This window comes from Cicer arietinum, chromosome 3 (genome assembly GCF_000331145.2).
Source record: "Cicer arietinum cultivar CDC Frontier isolate Library 1 chromosome 3, Cicar.CDCFrontier_v2.0, whole genome shotgun sequence".
NCBI classification, from domain to species: Eukaryota; Viridiplantae; Streptophyta; class Magnoliopsida; order Fabales; family Fabaceae; genus Cicer; species Cicer arietinum.
In genome coordinates, this window is record NC_021162.2 from 74,376,558 (window position 1) to 74,387,873 (window position 11,316).

General features: G+C 31.6%; 2 protein-coding genes across 2 annotated transcripts; both read left to right on the plus strand.

Moving 5' to 3' along the window:
• Positions 1 to 609: 609 nt before the first annotated feature.
• LOC101509710 (peptide chain release factor PrfB2, chloroplastic) lies at positions 610 to 4,107 on the plus strand. The gene is made up of 7 exons (XM_004494485.4): positions 610 to 1,094; positions 1,207 to 1,419; positions 2,140 to 2,241; positions 2,456 to 2,590; positions 2,820 to 3,124; positions 3,200 to 3,353; positions 3,444 to 4,107. The coding sequence occupies exons 1-7, from the start codon at positions 711 to 713 to the stop codon at positions 3,576 to 3,578; spliced, it is 1,428 nt and encodes a 475-aa protein (XP_004494542.1). The 5' UTR covers positions 610 to 710; the 3' UTR covers positions 3,579 to 4,107.
• Positions 4,108 to 4,429: 322 nt separating this feature from the next.
• On the plus strand, positions 4,430 to 6,217 carry LOC101510029 (uncharacterized). Its single transcript, XM_004494486.4, has 2 exons — positions 4,430 to 4,705; positions 5,363 to 6,217. The coding sequence occupies exons 1-2, from the start codon at positions 4,636 to 4,638 to the stop codon at positions 5,908 to 5,910; spliced, it is 618 nt and encodes a 205-aa protein (XP_004494543.1). The 5' UTR covers positions 4,430 to 4,635; the 3' UTR covers positions 5,911 to 6,217.
• Positions 6,218 to 11,316: the final 5,099 nt, after the last annotated feature.

The window sequence follows — 11,316 nt, forward strand, 5'->3', positions numbered from 1 at the left end:
GTTGGATTTATTTATGTATTTGAAGATTGTTGGATTTTTTTTTGTGAGAGGGTGATGATTTTTTTTAAAGAATTGAATTATGTGATTGAAATTTTATAGTTTTTGAGACATTCAAGTATTAAATATATTTTCGTTCAATATATTTTCCCATAAAATAAAAAATAGGTTATTATTTATGTATAATCTATCAACCCAACCCGTTCTTAATCAGGTCGGTTCAGTTCGGGTTAAATGAAAAAAATACGAGTTTAAAACTTAACCTAACCCAAAGATAAATCCATTAAATTGGATATCGAATTTTGTCGAAATCAGCCCAACTTAACCCACGTATACCCCTAATGCGTACCTAAAGGCAAAAGCGATTATCACGTAAGTTTATGTAGAAGTATCTCACGAGTTATCGCTATAAAAAATGTAAAGTGGTACTTTTCTCTTCAATATATCATTTCTAAAAAGTGTACACATGTGAGGTGAAAAAAGAAGTTTCTCAAAATATGGATAAAATATAAAACGGGCCAGGCCCATTAGGAAGAGTATTTGGACTCCTTGGAGCTTGTTTGCTACACCCAATAAGCATCACATTCTACTTATAATTTTCAATAACTCAAATAATTAAAAATAAAAAACCCGAGAACAGAAACTTGAAGTTCTCTATTTTCTTCTTCATAGAACAGAATCATTTTCTTCCTAGTCTTCACTAGACACACAGTATGCTCAATTTCCCACGAAGATCACCTACGATTACCACGTTTCTATGCAAAATTATAAAAAACTCGTACGAATCGCATCACATAACTACTTCACCAACTTTGTTTCACTGTCGCCACTTATCACATTCCTTTCCCCACAACACCACTCCTTGGTTCTCTTCCACGCGCCTTTCAAGAAGCGGTTACTCTAATGAACTATCTCCCACGCAGGCTCGCTTTTGGGCCTCTCAGCCCGAATCCACCGAACACTCAACTTCTGATGAGCTCACGGTCCAAGCAATTCTATCCAACAATTGGCCCATTCTCGATGAAAACGATAGCGATTGGAAGAGTCACGCCACTGCAGTAGCTCAATCTATTCATTTAATCAAACGACGGTTACAGGTAATTTAAACCTTCAATTAACTAAGCATGATTACGGTTAATTAACTTGTTAATTACAGTTTATGTTTGTTTTAGTTTCGAAATTTGATTTGATGTGTTTATGATGTGGCAGTGGAAGAAATTGAAGGTTAGGTTGGATATGTTATCAGTTCAGGTGAATAAGGCAGATCTTTGGGATGATCCTGTAAATGCAGGTAAAATAAACCGGGAGCACGGTTCGCTACTTGGAAAAGTGAAAGAGGTGAATGCATTGGAGAGAGAGTTGATCGAGCATATTGAAATGATAAAGCTTGCTCGTGAAGAGAATGATGCAGAGTTGGAATTGGTGGGGACTCCCTTCATCACCTAGGCATGTATTGATCTGTTTTGTTTTTTCACAATAGGGTTTTAATTAAGTAGAAAAGAGTGTTGTAGTTAGGCCCTGTTTAGGTAAACAACTTAATTAAGCCCTTATAGCATAAACACTTACCATGCTTACGAATAAGCTATTTTTTTAACAAAAAATAAAATAAAGTCAAATTGTTCTGATTTAAGTTATAAGTTGTTTTCATAAACTATCAAGAAGAGTGTGTGAAAATAAACTAAAAAGAACTTATGAACATGTATAAGTTGTTTCCATAAGCTATCCCAAACAGTCTCATAAGTGTTTATGCCAGTAGATAAGTTCAAATAAGTCAATCTAAACAGACCTTTAATAATCTAACTCATCACCTTGTAATTCAGCATAAAATTATGAAGTAGTATGAAGAAGTTGAGAGTAATACTACTGAACAATAGAGCTAGCTAGTGAGGAGTGAGGACATGGTAATAAATTTTATTGTCATTGTAAGAAAGTTTAAAAAGATAATGGATTATTTAAACATATATTGAAATGTTTGTTAGTAATAGATAGAGCTCAGCATTGTGTCATGCAGAGTGCTGACCTAAATATGGAAAGTGTGTTTTATTGTACTTTACTCTCTTTCAATGTTTGTTGTGTTAGATAGGTCCTTTCTTACTGATATATGCCGACTCATATTCATCCAGAAAATGTCTTCCTTTTCAGGAATCAACCAAAGCATTGCTTAACATGAGAAGAAATGCAGAAGAGAAAGAGCTAGAAGCATTGCTGGCTGAGGAGCAAGATTCTTGTTCTTGCTACATTGAGGTTGTAGTCATAATAGATATTTAAAAGTTGCTACTATATCCATAACCCCAATCTAGGTCTTAGAATTTTTTGCATGCTTCTTACAAGAATATCTTGCAACTTTTTTTTTTTGCCTCGTCCAGCATTAATAGGACAGTGAACATATGATCTGTGGTTATGTACGTGTGCACCTATTGACATTTGACACTGCTTGCTTCATTATTTATTAATATAGGTTCAGGCTGGGGCTGGGGGAACTGAGAGCATGGACTGGGCTGCAATGATCATGCAGATGTATAAATTATGGGCCCAGAAACGTGGATATAAAGTTACTGTAATGGAGGAAATGGCTGGTGAGATTGGAATCAAGGTTCTTCTTCTTACCATCCTCCATGTGTCACTTAAGTCTATTTTACATTTTTCCAAATAGCTCATATGCTTGGTTTACTACATACAAAGTTGTTAAATTTGCATTTAAGCATCGAGCAATTTACTGAGTGGATTTTGTTTCCATTTGGGTGAGACCTCTAGTTTAACATACTCTAGGCCTATGTGATGCTTCCCATTGTTTCTGAACAAAAAACAATTTATTTTTTCAGCGAGCTACAATCAAAGTAGATGGTGAATTTGCATTTGGATATGCCAAAGCAGAAATAGGGGTGCACAGGCTGGTGCGCATATCACCGTTTGACAGTAATAAACGCCGGCATACTTCATTTGCTGCTGTAGCTGTCATTCCAATCCTTGGCGGTGAATCTTCCCGTGTACAAATTAATGAATCTGATCTTCGAATTGAACGATTTCGTTCTGGTGGTCCTGGTGGACAGCATGCTAATACTACTGAGAGTGCTGTAAGAATAATTCATATCCCTACAGGAGTTATTGCAACTTGTCAGAATGAAAGGTATGAAATATGTGTACATATTCATGCATTGGTTTTCATGTTCTTAAACTTTGAGTTTGGTTAATTTTGAAACAGGTCACAACATTCGAATAAGGCTTCGGCAATGGCTGTTCTTCAGTCAAGATTAGACCAGCTAGAAATAACACGCCAGGCGCAGTTGAATGCACAGCATACACAATCTCTAACTGACATAACCTGGGGTAGTCAGATTCGTAGTTATGTGCTCCATGTAGGTTTGAGATTGTACATTTCTCCTCTTTTCTTGGTAGATTTTGATGATGTGAGTGTTACATTAACTATTTTATCTATGATGATACAGCCTTACCGTATGGTGAAAGATCTCAGAACTAACTACGAGGTTTCAGATCCTGACTCTGTCCTCGAGGGAGATCTAGACGGTTTCATCATGAGCTATCTATCAGCTTCTTTGGATAAAAATGAAGATGATGCTTAAATCAATCAGCTACAGGGCATGTTTTTGTGCTGAAATGGATGTGTTTGGCATTTCGAACGACTATGCGCTGGTGGCTTCCACTGTCCTTCAGTTGATGTCCTTCTTCATCAAGGTCTAGTGGAGTACAAGTATACATGTTACGTGGCTTCCCATCGGTATTTTCGCAGTCATAAATAATGATTATCTACAATTGATTGTGGAAGCAGGAGGCTCAAAAGCATTGTTATAATTGGATTGCGCTGTCCAAATAACTTACCAATACCTATGTTGTTGCCCCACATTATTCTTGGGCTTTAAGATTCATTTGTATAATATAAACTCTAGATTGCATTTGGCATTTTGATTTTTGTTTGTTCTGATAAATGGTACGAGCTGTACTTGTGGACGGCTTTGCTAACCTTGCTCAAGGTATAATGGGAACGGATAATTATATGTAATTTGCTTTTATGAGCGAAGCTGACTCATATTCTTAGAGAAAAAGACAATATAAATCTGATTAAGCCTAACCTCCTTATGGTTTATATTTTAACTTATTCTTACATTTTAATATACATTTTTATTTAAAAAAATTTAAAAAAGTAATATGGTTTATGTCTTATAGCAATTCAATTACTCTTAGAAGTATTTTATAAGTTGCTTAATCTTAAAAAGAAAAACAAGGCATTCTCTCCCCTCCAAACAACCCTTATGAAATTATTCTTTGGGGAAAAGAATCGTAACCCAGATATTGCATTGTAGCTGAGGAGGGTACATAACTCCATTTTGGAGAAAAGTTTCCAAATTATTATTTCCAAACCCCCAGTGTAAACGCACTGCCTATTGTAACTTATAAATTGCAGCCCATACCCATTTACGATGGGCCATTATGAAAGCATGGTGATTGCTCGGCCCATTTTTCTCTCTCCCTTTCTGGCAAGGGGATCGCCTGAACCTCACACCAACGATTTGTAGTTACGATTCTTCCCTCATGCAGAAAGCATTCGGTGATTCTTTAATTAAAACTTATAATTGTTAATATTAATTGTGTTATGCTCCGTTTAACTGTTTCTGCCATGCCATGGATTTCCAGAAGAAGAGAGTTCGGTTTCTTGTATTTGTCGCTACCATCATTGTTCTTAGTATCACAGGTACCTAATTTAACTCCTGCTTATTTAATTCATTAACAAATTTGGATCATTCACGTCCTGTTCAATTATTATTATCTCATCTTTATATTGGTTTTCTTGTGTCAATTAATGACAGTAATTTGGGTGAGTTTTCCTAATCAGGTTCGTTTTATTTGTGTGAAGTACTTGTGAATAAAGTCAAACATTCTTAATGAACGGTTACCTTACCACGATCTAAAAATTATTTACTCTTATAGTGTATATAAATTAAATTCAACTTAAAATCCATTGTATAACACCAAGAGTTGGCACTAATTTAGGACATGAAAGATGAATCTTTCTTTCTTTTCTAGGATGGATTGGGGTAAACAATCGTTTTAGTCTCCCAAGGAACCATTTACTTTGTGAAAATATTTGATGTTTTCATTTCTTGTGACAACGCCTTACTAATTTTAAAACTAAAATATTTGATTGCTGTCATGGATTCTACGGATTGCTTTGAGTTTGTTGTGTGAGTTAATGTTTTATGATGATATGATAATTAGTTACACAACTTCTGTTCCTTCCATCAAATGTTAACTACAGTGGTTTCCCTAGCTTTAGGTTTTCATCTTTGACTATGGAAGCCCTTCAAAATTATAATTTCTGCTTATGCTCACACACTGTTTCTCCTTTCAGCTGAAAAATGCAGGGAGCTTGTCGGCGAGAATGCGTCATCCAAGAGTGGGAAGTTTACATTCTTAAATTGCTTTGATGCAGGCACTGGAACTTTAGCATGTGGTGTCAAGGAAAGTGTGAAGTTCTATGTTAACAATATTAGATCTGCCCATGTTGAACAAGCAAGGCATATTGCAATCCAGTCTGCTCTTATTGATGCTGCTTCACAGGGTATGTCATCAACTCAATCAGAAAAGTATGCTCAGAAAGAAGGTGCAAAAGCGGCGAAATTGGCTTCTCGTAAGGCCAAGCGCATTGTAGGTCCCGTCATCTCTTCCGGATGGGACTTTTTTGAAGCTGTTTACTATGGTGGTACCTTTACAGAGGGGTTCCTTAGGGGAACTGGTACTTTGTTTGGAACTTATAGTGGTGGCTTCATGGGGGAGCAAAGGCTTGGAAGATTTGGTTATCTTGTTGGAAGTCAATTGGGAAGTTGGGTTGGAGGTAGAATAGGGCTTATGCTATATGATGTGGCTAATGGAGTGCATTTCATGTTGCAATTTGTTTAAACAGATTGAAGTGAAATTCAAGAAACATAAGTTCACTATCAAGAACGTTCTTTCAAACAGCTTGAAGATCTTTTCTTTTCCACAAAATCCCTGTTTATGACACCTAAAGAGGTTCCATTATTTGACAGTATAGATTATGAATCTATCTATAATAGGTAAGAAAACATGTGAAGATTATATCGCTGTTATTTTTTCACATTTTAATTGGATGTATATGTGTCTCTGCTCCAGTTTAGTATACAGGTCATAAATGGTTATATATATTTTAATCTTCTACAAGATATAGTGCACATTTCACTTTATACAATTTATCTTCTACATGGTGCACATGATGTCTTTTTTTTTTCTTCCTCTTAATGGAAAACCTTTTCTGCAACTAGATTACTTGCATTCCAATCTAGGTTAAATGATAGAGACCCTACTCAAGATATTTTAGTTCAGTTCCATTTCAAACTAACGTAATGTTGGTCGTTGTTTGGGGAATGGAGTATAGTTAAACGGAACTGAATAAATATATCATTTTATTGTTTGGGGACTGTAATATAGAAGGGAACAGAATTTCTATTTCATTATATATTCGATATATCTTTTTTACCCTTATTCACAAATTATAATAACTGATATATTGTTGAATTGGAGCTTATCGTTGATACACCACCAAATATAATAAACTACTAGTCTTTTTCCCTTACTGTATTGGATGACTTTTACTTATTCTGCAGTAGTATATATCGCGACAATTAACTATTAATATTAAATATAAGAAAGAACTTGTCGAAAATTAAAACGCAAGTTGCTAATATATCAATAACAAAAACCAGAGTTGCAGATAAGTCTCTTAAAATATATGTTTAAATTTTGGAGCAAAATACTGATGTAATTTACAACGTTCGATGCGATGAAGAAAAGGTTGAAGAGGGAAAACTTGATAGAGTACCGGATATTGTTTTATTGCATCACCAATAGAAATTATCACAGGGATAATTTAGTCATTTGAAAATTTTAAAATTGAATCAGTAAGTCATCCCATCTCATTCCGCTTAAATTGGGAGGCATGAAAAATTGAGGTAAGTAATAGAATAGGATTAGGGGTTGAAATAAGGTAGGTTAAACTTAGTCTATCTACTCTTAAGGTTTAATCTCGATGAAAATTTGGTATCACATGTTAGCAAATTTAAAATTTATTTTATTTTAGTATTTTTAAATAAGCAATAAGATATATCTTTAAATAGACTATGGAGTTAATATGACAATAAAATTAAGTTATATTTTGATACTTAATATGATATTTTAAAGTACCTGACTTTATATGACATCATATTTTAATTTTATTTTATAATAGTACATTTAAATATGTGAAAATTAAAAAAGATTAATATGTTTAATTTATTAAAAGTTCAATATCTAATAAAAATATCAAAATCTAATATAATAATAATAATAGTAGTAATAAAAAATATTATTTATATGTATTTAAATCAGTTGGTAATATATACTTAAAAAAAATTTATGTGACATGTAGTTTGATCTTTTTAATTAAATAGATTTTTTTAAAATTCTTGTCATTTAAATATAAATTTGATCTAATATAGAATTAGTCGTATGCCTTATAATCTGATCTATTTTCATCTCTAAATAGGATGATGTAGATACCATTATACTTCATTTCATACCATCTTTTTTTAAAATATCCAAATAATAGAATGTTATAACATTCCATTGCATATCACTTCATTTCACCTATTTTATCAATTCAAGTAAAGCTTAGATAATTCTATTATAAGAGGGAGGAGAGGAAAGTTGGTAGGCATTGAGAAATATTTTTAGAATTGGGTAGGAGAGTTTTCTGTGTTTAGAAATTTAACATCTTTAGGAATTCTTAGAATAAAAAATATAAATACATGCTACGTCATATACCAGTAGTGACAAATTTTCTTAAGGTTCGAGTGGCCATATCACCTATATTTTTTTTCATATTAGGTTTTTCTTTTCTATATATTATAATATATATATATATATATATATATATATATATTATAGATGTAAATTTTTTTTAGTATTATTGGAAGAGCCCACCTAACAAGTATATGCAACGGTTTAGTATATTATTTAATTAATATTAGTCATTTCTATAAAATTTGCTAAACTCTAATCTCATTTATCAAGTGAATCACACCATTATTTTATTTATTTATTTTAAAATATATTTCGGTAAAAAATTAACTGAATTCGAACATTAAATGGATCTTAATCTATAACCTTATAGATCTGCAGATACTAGTCCAAGACACTCCATGGATTCACATTACAGTCGAACATCATTAATTCTATTATCAAACCTACATCATTTGATCAATATCATGCCACCATTTAACCGTCTTAGGAGACAACTCATCAAAGGGTTCGTCTACATGAGATAACGTACTTTAGATGTAACATACACAATCACTTTTACTCAAATTACCTTTTATGCCTTCCAACTTTCACTAACTTAAGTGTTATAATATTTACAAATACACATCGCTAAAGTTTTGTCAACACTTGTTGTCTCCTGTTGTCACCAAAGTTTCACTCCCAATCAATATTATTATTTCCTTTACTATCCTAAGTGTTTGACAATTATGGTGTACGTGGATTGGGTTGGGTCAATTTTGACAAAATCCGATACACAAATTGATTGATTATTTTTGAGTTTGGTTGAGTTCTAAATTCGTATTTTTTTCATTTAACTCGAACCGAATCGATCCGAGCAAGAACGAGTTGGGTTGGTTTAGCAGGTTATATATAAATAGTAATCTGTTTTTTATTTTAAGGGAGAAACATAAGTAACAACAATAATAATTTAATTAAATAAAAATATATTTAATACTTGAAAGTCTAAAAAACTATAAAATATCAATAACATTATTCAATTCTTTAAAAAAACCAACAACCTCTCACATAAATAAAATAAATCCAACAATCTTCAAATACATAAATAATTTCAACAAGTTTCAAATACATATGTAAAACCAACCGTAAATTTAACAATCTTCAAATACACTATTTTCATCATTACACACAATCCACCAACCATTTTAGTTTAACAATGAGTGGCGGATCTTGAACTAATTAAACTATTGAGGTGGCCAATTTTTTTAAATTTTAATAGATAGATAAATAAAAAGTATAATATTGTACTGTATATAAGAATTTTTAATTGTAAATTTACAAAAATATAGTGAAGAAGTATAGTAAATCAAATTTTAGTTGACATTTTTAATAATTAAAAATTAGTTGTAATTGAGGTTGAAAATTTATTTTATTTTAGAGATGTAGTAGTTGTTTTTGTAATTTTTTGTATAAATTATTCCCTCCGATTTAAAAAAGATACAGTTTAGAAATTAGATATAACTTTTATCAGTAGATATATGAGATTACACAATGACACGTACAAAACTGAAGGTGGACCTGTTCAAAATCTCAAGAAGAAGATGAAAAAGAAGAGTAATGAATCCGGTTGTATTCTTAGACGGCCAAACAAACTTAAAAAAAAAAGAAGAAAAAACTAATTATCTGTCTACGATTTAAATTATTGAATTCATTATTTGAACTAAATATAAACGGGTCGGATCATATCCAAAAGTGACCGAATACGAAAAGAAAAATTTGATTGAGTTGACAATGGTTGATATTAATTAGTGGATAAATGCTAACTTTTGTTGTTAGGGAAATTAGAGGTTCCGTAGCCGGAAGAAGCAACTAAACAAAACACTGCCCAAAAGCCATAATATCTGTAGCTGTTGTATGACGATAGGGCATTACTGAGAGGATAAGTGGGGTCCTTGTGCCACACGCAATCGTGTGGTTGTCACACTTCCTATCCATAAAAACAAATTGTTAAGTATATTTGACTTGATTCACAACCAACCAATGTGCTATTATTTTCTGCAGCAATCCTTGTCTTACTAAAGCAATAAAAAATAGTATGGGACTACCGAAAGCCAGACGAATACATCAAACTCACCAAAAATATCTTTGCACAAAAGTATTTTTATTTTATTTTTTCTGCTTACGTAAAAAAATTCTATATTTAAAAATTTGATTAAAATAATAAAAACTTTGAGGGCACAAATCTAATCCGGGAAAAAAATAAAAAAAACTTGTTAATTGTTTTTATTTTTTATTTTTTCTCTATGTCTTTACACCCTCTTTTATACTAAAAAATACAAGATAAAAAATAAATATATTAATGAGGGTTACAAATTTCACTTATTGAAAGATATTAATATTTTTAATTTTTTAAATTTCAAAATAATTTTAAATAACTTTTGATTTTGATAAAAATAAACTCATTCACAATCATCACTCCAAATGTCATTCAAGATACACGATAACAAACGATTGAGTTGTGAATTTGCCCAACAGATATTTGATGATCTACAACATATTGATTTCTAGTTTAATTCTTTGTCAATGTATCACTACAAATACCAATATTACGCATTTGAGGAATTACATTTTATGATCCGCACCTGCAACAAGTGGAAGGTCGAAACAAGGTCATTTGCAAATGATTATGTGATCATTAATGGAGAAAATACTTACATTAAAATAAAAAAATATACTTTTAAATAAAAATACCTTTACATTTTTTATTTCTAAAGAGTTTAATAAACATATATTAATAATGTAAAGCAATTTTCCACTATCATCTAATGAAAAATCATCATTTTACCATGTCACACTACACATTAATACGCTCATTAAATACTAGTGTAAACAATCAATGTATCTCTTATTTACTTTCTTTTTACATTATAAATTTATTTATAATTATTATGAAGCATAATTAATGTGTACACTAAGTATATATGTATCTTAAACTAACAAATTCGTTGTAAGAAAAACAAAATTAACAAATTCAACTTTATTTTCAGGAGCATCTTTGATTTGATTTGACAACCAAACCAAGTGTATTTGCACTATTCTCCCATCAGCGTCGAGTTATATCGCATTTGATGCTGATAATTGATGCACATTCCCATATAAAACACATATCTATCTATAATTGATGCACATTCCCAAACTCTATTTTTACCCTAAACATGTCTTCATTTCATCCTTCCAATTTGAGCTACAAAGAGGTCCCATTTCCTACATCTTCTATATATTATACTAATAACCCCTCTATTTAATATTATTTGACTAATAAATATATTTCCTCATCCTTTTTCCAATAAAAAGTTTAAACAAATTTTATTATTTTTTGCAAGGAAGTCAACACGAGAGAAATCTACAACTGTTGCTTGTACGAAATATCGAATATTGCTTGCACGAAATAAGGGGAATCAAAACACATTTGCACCATTCAGATTGATGAGGAAAAAGAGGAATCGATAATCTTAAAAATAGGGATATGATAAA

What these genes read in the sequence shown, in the direction of transcription:
- LOC101509710 (XM_004494485.4), top strand. Translation starts at nt 711, where the DNA reads ATGCTCAATTTCCCACGAAGATCACCTACGATTACCACGTTTCTATGC. An exon ending in CTTGTTCTTGCTACATTGAG is followed by an intron (nt 2,242 to 2,455) that starts GTTGTAGTCATA and finishes TTATTAATATAG; the next exon opens with GTTCAGGCTGGGGCTGGGGG. An exon ending in GCAACTTGTCAGAATGAAAG is followed by an intron (nt 3,125 to 3,199) that starts GTATGAAATATG and finishes ATTTTGAAACAG; the next exon opens with GTCACAACATTCGAATAAGG.
- LOC101510029 (XM_004494486.4), top strand. Translation starts at nt 4,636, where the DNA reads ATGGATTTCCAGAAGAAGAGAGTTCGGTTTCTTGTATTTGTCGCTACC. An exon ending in CATTGTTCTTAGTATCACAG is followed by an intron (nt 4,706 to 5,362) that starts GTACCTAATTTA and finishes TTCTCCTTTCAG; the next exon opens with CTGAAAAATGCAGGGAGCTT.